Source organism: Scardinius erythrophthalmus, assembly GCF_964197995.2.
Source record: "Scardinius erythrophthalmus genome assembly, chromosome: 18".
NCBI lineage: Eukaryota > Metazoa > Chordata > Actinopteri > Cypriniformes > Leuciscidae > Scardinius > Scardinius erythrophthalmus.
This window is the reverse complement of record NC_138238.1, coordinates 30,624,496-30,641,349: the sequence shown is the minus strand read 5'-3', so window position 1 is coordinate 30,641,349 and position 16,854 is coordinate 30,624,496. Positions and strand designations below refer to the sequence as shown.

General features: G+C 38.7%; 1 protein-coding gene across 1 annotated transcript in view; it reads left to right on the top strand.

Annotated features, from left to right (window-relative positions):
* Window positions 1-15,933, top strand: part of top2a (DNA topoisomerase II alpha) — a 46,096-nt gene extending 30,163 nt beyond the window's left edge. The window contains exons 31-35 of the mRNA XM_081393683.1: window positions 724-892; window positions 974-1,041; window positions 1,145-1,261; window positions 1,359-1,603; window positions 15,483-15,933. Of these exons, the coding sequence (XP_081249809.1) occupies window positions 724-892; window positions 974-1,041; window positions 1,145-1,261; window positions 1,359-1,603; window positions 15,483-15,623 (740 nt within the window). The 3' untranslated portion in view covers window positions 15,624-15,933. The remainder of the gene's footprint in view (window positions 1-723; window positions 893-973; window positions 1,042-1,144; window positions 1,262-1,358; window positions 1,604-15,482) is intronic.
* The last annotated feature ends 921 nt before the right edge of the window (window positions 15,934-16,854 follow it).

Sequence of the window (16,854 nt, the reverse complement as noted above, 5' to 3'; positions counted from 1 at the left end):
TATGTGTTCAGATTTTAGTCTTTTTCGTGGATCTGTGTCAACAGGGATCATTTTGCCGTTGTCGTTTGCATGCAAAAAATGCTAATTTACCTCCCCCATTTTAGTACATTGTTGTCTTGTAAATGTACCCTAAGTTTAGTGTTTTGCACATGTTTTTTTGGGTAAGTTTATGGGTATATTTGGGGTAGAACAGAAAATATCATTAACCTGGTATAAAATCAGTGGAATCTGTGTGAAATATCCTTATTAATATAGTAAAACAAACGTGTGTGTGTGTGTGTGTGTGTGTGTCTACTTAACCATATTCTGGGGACACATTTGTATCCAGAAGTGAGCTAAACCTGACAAACTCCTTTTAGGGATGACTTAATCCTTTCTTTCTTTCTTTCTTTTTCTTTCTTTCTTTCTTTCTTTCTAATTGTAAAAATGCAGTTTTCTGATAGGTTGTTGGTTAGGGTTAAGTTGCAGTACTAGCTGTGTGTTATTAGTAAGTATTTGATCTTAACTGAATAGTCAGAAAGTCAGTGTGAGAGAAGTGCGATTTCTATAAGGTTATAGAAGTGATCCAGTAATGTAGAGCATCCAGTATGCAAATCATTGAAATCCATGTCAAAAGATGTGGGATCTCTATCTAAAATTAAAAAAAAAAAAGTTTATGGGAGAACCATATTAAAAGTGAATTTTAGAACTCAAAAAGCGAATACTTTTTGCGTGTCTGTGCAGCTGCTGCTGAAAAGAAGTACAGTCTGTCAAGCAGCGAGGATGAGTTTGATGACTGGACGAAGAGCAGTAAACAGAAGCGCGCTGCTGTTATTGATGATGACTCCTTCATCCCTGAACCCAGCAGTGCACCTGATAGTGACATGGACTCCCCTCCTCCTGCACCTGTTGTGTAAGACATGACTTGCTTTTTACTTCACAGATTTTGTTTGTTCTCTATTACATCTTTTAAAACTCTCCTTGATTCTTTCAGGAAAAAAGCTCCAGCGAAAGCTAGCAAACCAAAGGCAGAGAAAGCAGAAAACAGCGGCAAGTCCAGCTGTAAGTACCGCACAATTCTCTGCCCATCACAGATCATTTCTTTAGTTTTGTCTGTAACATCACCTGCAGATGGTTTATATGTTCACTGTGCTTGTTAATTTAGCTCTTTCTGAGACCAGCCAAGAGCCAGCTCCTAAACCTGTGAAAAAATCAGCTGAAGGAGCCACCAGGAAACCTGCCGCAAAAAAGACAAGTGCTGCTTCGAAGAAGAAAGCACCAGGTACTACAATGTTAAAATGTTTTCGGAGAATGAATGAAATTCTTGAAATATCAGTGTTGATAATTTTCTTAAATCACTTACGGCTTCATCTTTCTAGACACAAAACAGCCCTCAATCCTTGATGTGCTCTCCAAGACAAGTCCTAAAAAAACCAAAGCCACCAAGAAGCCTACTGCTCTCAAACTATCTTCCACTGACTCTGGAGACACAGCCCCTGCTGTAGTTGAGAAGAAACCAGCCAAGAAGAGGAAGACCGCTCTGAGCAGTGACCAATCAGACAGCTCGGACTCAGACAGTGGCAATCTCGTGGCTCGCCTCAAGGGCAAAAGCACTGCTGGAAAGGTAGTTTAGCACTTTACTGTTGAGGAAAATGAGCATTTTAACTTAAAGGGGCATTCCACCCATAGGAACATTATTTTTTTATTGAAAGTGGGTCATATATGTAGTCGAAATGTAAAATAAATTTTGAATTTGGTGCCTTCGTGACCGAGGAAAGACAAAAAATAACTTCAGGACGCATTTGTATGAAAGACAACAACTCCAACAATGCACCACATTGCACAGTAGAGCCCGACCGATAAAGGATTTTGAAGGCCGATACCGATACAAATATTTGTTGGTTTTAAAATCAGATATATCGGCATATGTATATACATATGCACGTTTCTAAAAAAAAAAAAAAAAAAAAGATATATATATATATATATATATATATATATATATATTTTTTTTTTTTTTTTTTTTTTTTTTTTTTTTTTTTTTCAGAAACGCGCAACAAAACATTAACAGATTTCCCTAACATTAGTTATTTATGAGTTTTAACTAAAATAATATGATAATGCATTTTAAAAAGAAACTTGTTTCTTTTATTGTCACAACAGAACAGAGGAACATCAAAATATAAATATAGCTGCGAGCAGCGATTGCGGGCCCAAGCCGGTGGCACCGGTATATATATATACATACATACATACATACATACATACATACATACAGTGATGAAAATAAGTATTTGAACACCCTGCTATTTTGCAAGTTCTCCCACTTAGAAATCATGGAGGGGTCTGAAATTGTCATCGTAGGTGCATGTCCACTGTGAGAGACATAATCTAAAAAAAAAAATCCAGAAATCACAATGTATGATTTTTTAACTATTTATTTGTATGATACAGCTGCAAATAAGTATTTGAACACCTGAGAAAATCAATGTTAATATTTGGTACAGTAGCCTTTGTTTGCAATTACAGAGGTCAAACGTTTCCTGTAGTTTTTCACCAGGTTTGCACACACTGCAGGAGGAATTTTGGCCCACTCCTCCACACAGATCTTCTCTAGATCAGTCAGGTTTCTGGGCTGTCGCTAGTGTTGTTTTTGGCGGCCTGTTTTAATTTTAGTTTTAGTCTAGTCTTTGTGTCAGGTTGTCATTTTAGTTTTTATTAGTTTTAGTCACGTTCATACTCTTTTTAGTCTAGTCAAGTTTTAGTCGACGAAAACCGATGACATTTTTGTCTAGTTTTAGTCAACGAAAACTGATGACATTTTAGTCTAGTTTTAGTCAATGAAAATTGTATTTTAGTCTCTTTTTAGTAATGCGATTCTGTTTAACCCAGTCAATATAGAATTTCCAACAAGGTTATCTTATTTTTATTTTTTTTACCACTGCGGTAATGGACCAACTACCGGCGGTGGTTGGGGAGTTAATTTAAAAAAATATATATTTTTTTTAAACTCGTTTTATATTTCCACACAAAGACGTGTGATATAGCCTACCACTCTGCGCTTTAAGAGGGATGTGGGACCCGACACGAGCAGGAAAGAGACCCTCGATCTCTTTATGATGATATCTTCGTGTTTTCTACTTGATGTAAATTGGTCTGAAGAGCGAATTTTATCCTCCACAAGGGCGAAATATTTAGGCTGTGTTTGAGATTGCGCTGCCAGAGAAAGTGAAACTAAAAATCACCGGCGCGTGTGAAAAGCGCTTTACAACTAAACTTGAAGCGCCCTATATCTAATATAACAAGCACAAACTGTGTTAAAAAGAATTTGACATGCAAGTACAAATGTAGGCTATCTGTCCTACAGCGTTTTTCTACTTTACCACAGTAAAGAATACGAATATAATAGGCCTAATTAAAAGCGAACCAAAGAAACGTTTATAATCCCTTTAGAAAATGGGTGAGACCGACGTGAGTGAAGATTTGGGAAAAGAAACAAGAGATTCCATGCAGGGATGAGTCACGATTTTTGGATATTCGATTAGTTTATTTAATTTTATAATATCGAATAGGTTGTGCGATTATTCTCTAAAATAAAATCTCCATGTTCTGGCGCTGATGCGGTGACGCGTTCATGTAACCAGAGACGCTGCCAATAACGCACATAACAGCTGTCACAAAGAACCGGCAAAAGTAATGATTATGGATGTGTCAAATATATCAATGAGACATTTTAATAGAATAACTAATGGAGTAATATTGTTAAATTCGCTGATAATCAGGTGACCAGATCGCAATCCAGAATTTAAACCCGACAAAGCTATGGGTTTACGCACAACTCTCTCATTCGTCGTGACGTTATAACATTTCGTCTCGTCTCGTTTTGGTCAACGAAAATGAAGAGACATTTTAGCATAGTTTTTTTGGAAACCACATTTAGTCTCGTTTTTATTCGTCAACGATATTGCATTATACATGTATTTTAGTCATCGTCACATGGCCATGCATTTACGTCTAGTCTCGTCTCGTTTTCGTCAGGTTATAACGGTTCGTTGACGACAATATTTCGTCATAATTTTCGTTGACGAAAGCAACACTAGCTGTCGCTGAGAAACACGGAGTTTGAGCTCCCTCCAAAGATTCTCTATTGGGTTTAGGTCTGGACACTGGCTAGGCCACGCCAGAACCTTGATATGCTTCTTACAGAGCCACTCCTTGGTTATCCTGGCTGTGTGCTTCGGGTCATTGTCATGTTGGAAGACCCAGCCTCGACCCATCTTCAATGCTCTAACTGAGGGAAGGAGGTTGTTCCCCAAAATCCTCGCAATACATGACCCTGGTCATCCTCTCCTTAATACAGTGCAGTCGCCCTGTCCCATGTGCAGAAAAACACCCCCAAAGCATGATGCTACCACCCCCATGCTTCACAGTAGGGATGGTGTTCTTGGGATGGTATTCATCATTCTTCTTCCTCCAAACACGTTTAGTGGAATTATGACCAAAAAGTTCTATTTTGGTCTCATCTGACCACATGACTTTCTCCCATGACTCCTCTGGATCATCCAAATGGTCATTGGCAAACTTAAGATGGGCCTTGACATGTGCTGGTTTAAGCAGGGGAACCTTCCATGCCATGCATGATTTCAAACCATGACGTCTTAGTGTATTACAGACAGTAACCTTGGAAACGGTGGTCCCAGCTCTTTTCAGGTCATTGACCAGCTCCTCCCGTTTAGTTCTGGGCTGATTTCTCACCTTTCTTAGGATCATTGAGACCCCACGAGGTGAGATCTTGCATGGAGCCCCAGTCCGAGGGAGATTGACAGTCATGTTTAGCTTCTTCCATTTTCTAATGATTGCTCCAACAGTGGACTTTTTTTCACCAAGCTGCTTGGCAATTTCCCCGTAGCCCTTTCCAGCCTTGTGGAGGTGTACAACTTTGTCTCTAGTGTCTTTGGACAGCTCTCAAAGTGACCGGCAGAGTTTCCGTTTTCCGGACATTTTGATAATATGCCGGTCAAATATCGCCTCTTAATTAGTCAAGTTGAGGAAAACTGGAGGCAGGCTATGTAACTTAAAAAATGACATAATCAGGCCATATAGAATGCAACATGTTTATTAGCCTAACTTTCAAATAGACGGAAAAAAACATGAACGTCCAATTGGCGTCAATCAACGCCAATTGTTTTTACTATGGTTTCACATTCATAGTTTAACAAACCATCCCCCCTTCCCCACATAAACTATCTGAAGCCTATTGTTTTTACTCAAGCGAACTTCCCGTGTCTCTCCACAACTTGCAATGCGCATAAGCCACGTAACCTTGTTCTCCGCAAGGCGACTTCGCTGCTTCGTCTTGATCCGATTCTGCAGCGAGAACCCCCTCTCTGCAGGAACACTCGAGACCCATTTTCTACTATGGTTATGTACGTTTCTTCATTCGGATCTATTTGCGATCCATTCCATTATAAACAAACAACGCAGTTTATATGCTTCGTCCTTGTTTCATTATTCATTAAGATAATAATTAATAAATGCACGCATAATTATCAGTGAACTTGATAAATGTTGCAAATATGTTTTGCTATGCATGCACAAACAAATGCCTTTCAACTTAGCCTATGTGTGCAAAATTCAGAATAAAATGAATGTGCAGCAATTTGTACAAATACAGAGTCTATGTCTACTATACGTGTTGTAGCCATTAAATAAGCTCATTTAGTTTAATATTTGTTCAAATATTATAATGTTATTTTTTAATTTATGTGGATTATGAAAAGTGAACCGCACGTGTAAGATAGTATGCGCAATATCGAGAGAAATGGAGTCGGGTCAGACATGATCTTGACCACTTAATTAAGTTTTTTGTTTTGTAGAAAGCCTTTTTTGAAGTGAATTTCGTTTTGTATAAATTGTATCTTAATTTTAATAATTTTTTTATCAACCAATTGCCTACATTTAATATAATAATAATTTTTAATATAGCAGACGATAGGCCTACATGACGGCGCCCGCGCGGTCACTTGCTCGTGAACGGGAGCGCATCTTATCCTAATTTAACGAAACTCAGCGCGTAGGCCTCACAGACATGAAATATATCTTAAAGCTTGAAATGTCTTTTTAACAATTTAAAACGAAAAGAAATAGGCTACTCTCTGATTATGTAATCCATGATGTGCATTTCTCTCTATAGGCGCGTTCACTACGGAGATGGCGATCGTCAACTTCATCTTTTCAGCTGTTGTTGCTGTTAATAAACTAAAAATAATAGGCCTATAATTTTAGTCCTCAGAAAAGCGCTGAAACGGAGATTAAGGGGAACCCGTTTATATTTATTTTTTATTTTTTGGCTTATCCAGTTTTCTGGAGGCCCACCTACAATCAAAATCCTGGCGCCGCTAGTGCTTCGCAGCGGTCTGATATCAAGAAATAACAGACCGCATTCCACATTGGAATTCAACCAAGCCATGTAATAATGTTTAATAACTTTCAAACGGTATAGAGCCTTTTTCTTTATAACATAGCCAAAGGTCGGTGTATTTTTGCTTAATACATTTTAGGCTTATTCTCAAATTCAGATTGTGTTAGGGGGGCGGGATTATAAGGCAATTTTAATCGGACAATTTGACCGGAGAGATTTAATTTTGTCGGACATTTCATTTTTTTTCTGGCCAATGTCCGGCAATTACCGGACAACGGAAACCCTGATGTGTGTGTGTATATATATATATATATATGTATATATATATATATATATATATATATATATATATGTATATATATATATATGTATATATGCCAGTTGGTGGCGCTATAACTTTGACTCACAATAGTTACATCCATCTGATCGGCCTCTTACCACGAACACACTGCTGAAGTTTCATCAACATCAGTTAACGTATGCAGAAGTTATATTACTTCGTGTTTCTCTTTTCTCGCCATTGTTTCCACGCCACGGCCAAACCGTTCGAGATATCAAAAATCCACCCGGAATTTATCATTCTCAATGTCTTGACTTCATGCTGACCGAGTTGGCGATTGGATGAATTCTCTAGGATGAGTACATCAAATTCCACAACATGCGTTTTTCAAACAACCCATAATAGCCGACTTCCTGTTGGGCGGAGCTAATAACTTAGAGTGCGGAAGTTGTTCGGCCCGATGAGATCTATATGTGTACCGAGTTTCATATTAATTTATGCAAGCGTGTTTGATATATAGACCAAGTTTTCAGACCGTGTCCAAGGGGGCGCTGTTGAGCCCCCCTGCCACGCCCGGGTACCAGCTTCAGCCCGGCTCTGATGACCGTGGGTTCTGACCTGTGTGGAAAGTTTCAAGAGTTTTTGAGCACGTTAAGGGCCCCAAAAGCCCCTGAAACCTTGAAAAACAAAGATTAAATGGAATAGACAAATCCCCCCCCCCCCCAACACACAGAGAGAGAGAGAAAATTCTCCAGAAAATCCACATTCAAACCAAAATATCTGACTTCCTGTGGGTCTGAGGTAATGACTGTAAATTAGAAAGGTGTCCTGCTTGATGAGAACAATACACCTACCAAGTTTTGTGATTCTAGGAAAAACTAACCCCCCGTTTTTGACTAAAGGTGGCGCTACTGAGCCATTCCACCACGCCCGTTTCTAAAACTTTGCACATGTCTACTGTATAATAAATGTGATGTGTCTGTCGAGTTTCATGCATTTTCAAGCATGTGAAGAGTCTCAAAAGCATCCGAAAAGAATATTAAAGTTTGATGCGTTGCCACGGCAACAGTATCTAAGATATCAATAATCCTTCAACAGGTCTACATCTGCCGTGCGTTTACATTATACACATAAAGTTTTAAGCAAATTGGGTAAAAATAAGTGATTTCAAAGCATTTTGAAAGTGACCCACTTCCTGCTGCCAGTTGGTGGCGCTATAACTTTGACTCACAAAGGTCACATCCATGTTATCGGCCTCTTACAACGAATACACTGCTGAAGTTTCAGCAAGATCAGATAATGTATCCAGAAGTTATAACACACTTCCTGTGTCCCATTATTCGCCATAAATTCGTTTCCTCGCCACGGCCAAACCGTTCGCGATATCAAAAATCTGTTCGCAAGAATTCATCCTCAATGTCTTGACTTCATTCACAAAGAGTTTGGCGGCGATCGGATGAATTCCCTAGGAGGAGTATTTCACATTCCATTGTATGCATTTTCCAAACAACGTATAATAACCGACTTCCTGTTGGGCTTTTGTAAAACTTAGAGCACGAAAGTTGTGCGGCCCGATGAGATCTATATGTGTACTGAGTTTCATATTATTACATGCAAGCATGTTTGATATATGGACCAAGATTTCGGACCCCATTCCAGGGGGCGCTGTCGAGCCCCCCTGCCACGCCCGTGTACCAGCTTCAGTCCGGCCCTGATGGCCGCGGGTTCTGATCTGTGTGCAAAGTTTCAAGAGTTTGAGCATGTTAAGGGCCCCAAAAGTCGCAAAAAGGCAAAAAATGAAGAAAAAGAAAAAAATATATAGCTGCGAGCAGCGATTGCGGGCCCAAGCCGGTGGCACCGCCACCCTGGTGCATTTAGTTGCACTAAAAGCACCGGGGTGGCGGTGTCACCGGCTTGGGCCCGCAATCGCTGCTCGCAGCTATATATATATATATATATATATATATATATATATATATATATATATATATATATATATATATATATATATATATATATATATATATATATATATATATATATATATATATATATATATATATATAGGACAAGTAATATTCTCTGTCTTGTCACTATAATATATATATATATATATATATATATATATATATATAATTCAGAGGCCGATTTTGCAAATAAATCCACATTCAAACCAAAATATCTGACTTCCTGTTGGTCAGAGCTAATGACTGTAAATTAGAAACTTGTCCGGCTCGATGAGACCAATATATGTACTGATTTTTGTAACTGTGGGTAAAAGTAAGCCCCCCATTTTGCCAAAAGCATTTTGAAAGTGACACAGTTCTTGTTGCCAGTTGGTGGCGCTATAACTTTGACTCACAATAGTTGCATCCATCTGACCGGCCTCTTACCACGAACACACTGCTGAAGTTTCATCAAGATCAGTTAATGTGTGCAGAAGTTATAACACTTCGTGTCTCTCTTTTCTCGCCATAAATTTGTTTCCTCGCCACGGCCAAACCGTTCGAGATATCAAAAATCCGTCCGCAATTTAGCATCCTCAATGTCTTGACTTCATGCACACCGAGTTTGGTGGGGATGGGATGAATTTTCTAGGAGGAGTATTTCACATTCCACAGCATGCGTTTTCCAAACAACCCATATTAGCCGACTTCCTGTTGGGCTGGCTTGAAACTTGACAGAGGGAAAGTTGTTCGGCCCGATGAGATCTATATGTGTACCGAGTTTCATATTAATTCATGCAAGCGTGTTTGATATATGGACCAAGTTTTCAGACCCCGTTCAAGGGGGCGCTGTTGAGCCCCCCTGCCACGCCCGTTTCTGAAACTTTTCACATGTCTACTGGCTAATAAATGTGATGTATCTGTCGAGTTTCATCCAATTTCAAGCATGCTAAGAGTCTCAAACGCATCCGAAAAGAATATTAAAGTTTGATGCGTTGCCACGGCAACAGTATCTAAGATATCAATAATCCTTTCACAGGTCTACATCTGCCGTGTGTCTACATTATGCACATAAAGTTTGAAGCAAATCGGGTAAAAATAAGATAGTGATTTCAAAGCATTTTGAAAGTGACACACTTCCTGCTGCCAGTTGGTGGCGCTATAACTTTGACTCACAATAGTCACATCCATGTGATCGGCCTCTTACAACGAACACACTGCTGAAGTTTCATCAAGATCAGTTAATGTATGCAGAAGTTATAACACACTTCCTGTTTCAATTATTCGCCATAAATTCGTTTCCTCGCCACAGCCAAACCGTTCGAGATATCAAAAATCCCCTGGCAATTTTTCATCCTCAATGTCTTGAGTTCATGCACACCGAGTTTGGTGGCGATCGGGTAAATTCTCTAGGAGAAGTGTTTCAAATACCAGAACATGCGTTTCCCAGAGTCCTGCACGGGTCCATTTTTGGAGACCCGCCCCCGCCCGTACCCGCAAAGTTCAGCACCAGATCCGACCCGTCACCCGTGATAATATCAAAATTAAATCCGCACCCGCCCAGACCCGTTAATATTCGGCCCGTTACCCGAACCGTGCCCGTGATAAATCACGCACAAGCTAAAATCTATTGAGCGGTGGGGACACGTTCATAGGGTGCGCTGCCAATAACGCACCTAAAAGCTGTCACAAAGAACTGGGAAAAGTAATGATTATTAATGTCAAATATATCAAGGAGACATTTCAATTGTTTATTAATAAACAAGTGTTTTCTGTGTCAAAGTTGAAGTTGACGATGCTGACTGACTCGCTATCTTCGCAGTAGTGAGCGTGCCAGAGAGAAAATCACATTATGGATTGCATAAGCAGAGAGCAGTCTGTTTTTTTTTTTTTTTTTTTTTTTTATTATTGTTTTGTTTAGGCTAAAAGTAGACATTTCATGATTTCTATTTCTCAGGTTTAAGAGACGAGCCTCAAGTTCACGCGCCCGCGCCTCCGTGTCGTGATTATTGCCTGCTATATTTACCTCATATTTATTGAATCCAGGAAATTGGTTGATGAAACATTGATTAAAATTAAGATACAATTAATACGAAACGAAATTCACTTTAAAGAAAGGTTTTCTACATAAAATTAATGAAATGTTCAAAATCATGTCTGCCCACTGCATTTGTCTCCCAATATTCGGGATCATCTTATCTTATTCATGCTTTTCACTTTTCATATAATCAACATGAAATTTAAAAAAATATATTATTTTATTTAAACATGAATATGAAACTAAATCGTTTTTAATGACAGGGCTACAACACATACAGTACAGAGAAATTTAATGTCGGAGCATTGCCGGTGAGCATGTGGAGGGGGAGATAGGCTACGATTTTCGATCATTTATCAATATTATTTTGCTTGATATGCCAATTCTTAATATTTGGTGTTTTTAATGTTTGTTTGAGATCTCTGTGAAAGTTTTACTTGTAGGTTCGTGGCCCTGAGTGTCGCGATTTCGGTTTCATTTCGCATATAGCCTACAGCCCTTATAATCATAGATGACGCCATTTTTATTTAAAAGAAAGACATATGTATATATGTTTGTATGTAGGCCTATATATGGGCAATTTATATACACAATAGCCTACTTACTAAAATATAATTAATATAATTTTATTGCATTTGTATTAGTTGTTTGAAGAGTAAAAAAAAAAAATCGGTAGGTCTTAACACAAGTTCACTACCGGCAAATCGGTCGGACTAAAAAGGGGAAAAAAAAATAATTGGGTCGGTCCTTAATTGACAGGGTCGGTCGGGTTACGGCAAACAAGAATATTTTTAAGGACGGCCTGACTAAAACACATATTTGCGTATGTGTAATGGTAATTTAGACATACAAATATTGAACATATTTTTCATCCGTTACCCGCCCGCAAGGAGTTCATTATCCGCCCGCATCCCCGCCCGTGAATTTTAGGAATGTCACAATCCACCCGTTTTAGCCACTTTTATGCGGGTACCCGACCCGTTGCAGGACTCTGGCGTTTCCAAACAGCCCTTAATAACCGACTTCCTGTTGGGCTTGCATAAAAAGTAAAAGTACGAAAGTTGTTCGCCCTTTCAGGGCTTGGGCCCTAATAATCCTTACGAAAACAATAGGGCCTTCGCCCTTTCAGGGCTTGGGCCCTAATTAGTCCCTACATTGCCTTATAAACTACCTTAGAATTACAATGTCAGCTTGCTTATCCCTTTACCAGCACTTTTTAAATTGCTGTCTCTTTAAGAGCTGCGCGCAACGCGTCTAATATACACGCATTTGACAAGCAGATTTTCTATCAATTTTCTCAAGTTTGCTTTCACTTTAGACACACCGACTTTGTTTATGTAAACCTTGTGTGTATTTGACAGTATTAGCACAATAAGACTCGAAAGATAACTTGGTCCAGTATCCAGGCGCTGGTAGACAGGCTTTTAGTGCATGTGAGCTTCACATGATGTACGCGCTGAGAAACACGTTAGAACAGCGCATCAGCACACAAATTAAATGTTTAACGGACAAGGCATCAAAGCACATGCAAATTATGAACTTTTGCGAACTGCAGTGTCCTTTTCCGCTGCGTTAACATTTTATGTGAATATACGTCGCGTTGTTCAGTATGATGGGCGCCAGAATAGCAACTGATAGAATGCGCGATACTACGATATTTCTTCAAAAGCAGATCGCGGAGACATTTTAATCGTCCACGATCAAAAATCGTCATATCGCACACCCCTACCATGAACACACTTCACCGATGATCTCACTCGCGGATAACTGGTTCTCTCTGCCCGACTCTGTCTGGATCAGCAGGTTGCAGGATGTGTGGCGCGTTATACACGAGTGTTGCCAACAGGGACGGTGTAGAGTGCCCTCTGGTGGACAAACTATACAACGCCAACACTCATGACATGGTTGAAGGGTGTTTCGTCCGTTTTTATTTTATTTTTGAAATATTCATTTATCGGCCATTACAAATGGCGATACCGATAGTTTGGAAAATGCCTAATATCGGCCTGCCGATAAATCGGTCGGGCTCTATTGCACAGCTCCGCAAGCCACTCCTACTAAACCAGAACAGCGCCTATAAGAGAAATCACTCTTCCGTCTACAAGGCTAGCTACCACCACTAGAGCTTGAAATTCATTTCACACAAAATGTCTAGTTAGTTGGCGAACTCATTAGTGCATTACTCCTCGTTTGTATTTCTTTCGAAAAGATGAATTATTGCATGGTACCGGGATGTTCAGTCAGAACATATGCGGTGCGAAACTAGGATAGTTCTCAACACAAACGTCCGTGTCCTCGTCTGATTCAGAGATTTCGTCTAGGAGAAATTGTCATCGTTGAAATTCTTTGCCGCAGACGGACTCTATCTCTGTGTTCGTAGTTGCATCTTACAGTCTATGAGTTGCATAGTGAGATCACCGGCGCCACCAGTCCGCCCTAACTCGAGCCAGTCCGGGCTCCTCATCCGCGGCAGGCAGGTCTTCTGCCTCGGCTGCTCTTCGCTATAATGCGGCTTGTAAAGGTAGCCACAAACACCTGATTCAAGCATCAGACTACCGAAATCATCATCTTCTATATCATATTGAGTACTCTCCTCCGCTATTGTCATAACTGTATATCTGTCTCCACAGCGTCTGTTAGCTTAGCTTCAAACAAGATGGAGGATATTGCTTTCAGTTTCAGAGAGTATAGGTCTGTAGCGTGAGCGGGTCCCGCCCCCTGGGAAAGATGAGGAACTAGTGCTTGTAGTCTCAACAGAAATCCCCCCCTCTTACACTTCCTCCGACAATGACGCAAAATGACGATTTTTGCGTCATTGTGGGAGGAAGTGTAAGAGGTAAATAACGGATTTCTCCCGTCTCAGGGGAAAATGAGTGTTGCACGACCATTCAATAGTATGACTGGGTTTCTAACAATGCAAAGCTTAGTGCAAATGGGTGGAGTGTCCCTTTAAGACCAGCTGTATCATATTTGATATGCACATTTTCTAAAGCCTCTAAATCAGGGAACGGCAACTGGCGGCCCGCGGGCCAAAACTGGCCCGCCAGCAATATTTTCTGGCCCGCCGGATTATTATGGAAGTCCTAAATGCTGCACAAAACTCTTCCAATACTTGAGAAAAGCCGTAGTCGCGCTGCGATTTCACCGCCGCATACTGTGTGAAACACACATAGGGAATCATGCGGCGCGGGATTACATTTTAAAGTATAACTGTACGTTCAAACCGGACGCGAATAGCGCGTCAAATTCGCGCCTGCCACGTCTAGTTACGCTTGACCACTTTGTGTCCATTCGCGCGTCAAAAGACTGTAGCGGTCAGAACTCTGGTGTACTTTGGACGGAGCGGGCGGTCTGACTGACAATAGCCCATTCCAACACCTTTTGACAGCGTATCCGCACTTAATTCTGACCACCTGTAGGCTACACCTAGCTCTGAGGAGCTGTTTGGTACTGAAACCATTGTCAGCCAACAACATTCTTTTTTTGCAAGGATGTTTGAAATAGTTCGGCAGAAAATAGCCTACTTCATTTGTCAGTAGGGCAATATGATTTTCGTTTAGGTTGCTTAGAAATTTGAGTGATAGGCTGCTTTTGTCCTATTTAATTTATGTTATTTATATTTCATAATTTTTTTCTTTGGCATTTTTTTCTCTGCTGACAGTAGGCCTACAATGTTAAAATAGCGTAATATTTATATTGACAGACCTCCTTAAACCTTAGGTGTGTATGTGTGTGTCCCGAATAAATAATAATAATAAAAAAGGAATAAAGTTCCAAAGTCGGACTGTAAGCGAATGAGGCATGATTCACACCTTTATTAAAATGGCTGTAATCTGTTACCACAATAGTACTTGATCTGTTTTAAATTATTTCCTTGATATATGCTTAAGGTGTTAAATTCAAAATAAAAAATCAAAATTAAAATTAGTCTAATCCAGTAATAATTTTTTTCTATTTTTGATCTGAGTACAATCAGAAAACCCGTCGTTATTTGTTTTTTCATTTTAGTTCAGGAAATAAATAATGGAAAAACAAGTAGTTTTTCATCTTTTTATTTTTGGTTTTAATTTGAAAAAACGATTGAACGAATGATCCACGGACAGTGACGGACCCATCATATTCTGCGATTATAGGCCTATATAAGAGTATTTAATTTGTATCCATAGGCCTACTCTGTGTAGCTGGCCCGCCACCTACTGGCAAAAAAAAATATTGGCCCTCGGCCAAAGTTACTTGCCGACCCCTGCTCTAAATTATTAATAACTGGTACACAATCTATTACATGCCTTCTGTCATCTGATTGATTAGATTTATTTTTTTTATTTAATTTTTTCAAGCAAGTAAAAGGCATTTTAGTATTTCAGGTTGATGTGCACATCTTTTTGCTGTGAAACTTTTGTGAAGTAAATGCAATAATTAATCTTATATTGTTAGTAACTAATGTTGTTTATGCAATAGACTTCTATACACTTTACAGGCTATCAGAGTTTTCTCTTTAAAAATATAGAGAACTATATTTTGCCATATTATTTTATATCTTACTACATGAGCCATAAAAGCCTTAAGTATCAAATATGATACTCAAAGAAATAATGTTTGGATGCATTTATTTGTTTTCCCCCCAGATTGAGCTAAAGGTTCCATAAACTGTTCTATTAAAAAAAAATAATAATAATAATCTCTTTAGACTTCTAATTCGTGACTGGTGTAAATCATAAATCATGGGGTAATTTAAAATTTTGGGTGAACCATCCCTTTAAAACAAATATACATTGGTTTATTAAAGCTTGCGTTTAATCATTTAATTTCCCATTTCAGAAAGCGAAGAGCTGGGATGATGACGACGACAGCTTTCAGCTAGAAGAGAAGGTCGTGACATCTGCAGCCCCCAGGAGTCGAGCTGCACGCGCCACCAAACCTGTGACCTACGTTCTAGATTCAGAGTCTGATGCCGATTAAACGTTCTGGAATATGCCTATAGTATATTCATTATATTCAGACCTGTTAGATTTTTTTTTTTTTTTACTGTAATGTAGAGTAATGTTTTTTAAAAGAAAATAAACTTTAAAGTAAGTTAGTTTTAACTTTAATGCAGAAAGCTTAATTTATATTGGCTCTTTAAAAAAAAGTATTGACAGAAACCAGGTCAAATACATGTGGCTAGTTAGTTTCTCACGTTGTTCATTGTTTTTTATCCCTGTTGTCTTGTCTTGTAAATATTTTATATGTTCTCTTTTTTCCAAAGCTTGTAATAAATTTTTCAATTGGGATTTGTTTGACTGGTTTTTGAGAAGGCTAATGACTCTGCAGTTAGTTGCTATTACTATTTGTACTGTTGGTGTCTCCTTTTTCCTGCAACCACTTCCTGCTCACAAGTAATGAGTTGCATAATTGGATGACTTTTCGGTAACACTTTGCAATGAGGTTCATTGGTTAACATTAGTTAACTACTTTAGTTAAAATGAATGACTATGAACGAACAATACTTCTACAGCATTTATTAATTTTAGTTATAATTAATTTCAACATTTACTAATCAATATTAAAATCAGAAGTTGTATTTAAGATTAGTTAATGCACAGTGAACTAACAATGAAAGATTAATAAATACTGTAACTTGTATTGCTCATTGTTCATGTTAGGTAATACATTAATGAACCTTACTGTAAAGTGTTATCCTTTTTTCAAGTAACTAATAAATGAACTTACTCACGTTCTAGAATGTGAGCATGCATTTACTCTTCTCAGCAGCACAAAAACTGCATTTCATTCTTTTTATTCATGAGAAATACTAACTGAATATTACGCAAACCTGCAGAAAATGTAAAAATACTTTAATTTTTTGAACCAATGTCTTTGCTGCTGACCGATGATCCAATTCAACCATTCTTATAAGCAAAAATTACTTAAACGTCACATTTGTGTTTTGTTTTGTTTTTATTGCTAAAGTAAGTGTTAATGTATTCTGTGTCTTATTCTTCTGCAATCCCGATTTGGCAGCACAGCTCAAAGCGCCCTCTACTGTACAGGTGTGAATGTTCATTTCCTTCAGCCTGAGGCTTATTCAATTCACATATGGCGTGAAAGGGCCTTTACAAAAAACTTTTATTTATTTATTAAAATACAAGCAAGCCCAGTTCAGGTGAGAAAATGTAACACAGAAGTAGCATAACATTACTTTCCATAAAAA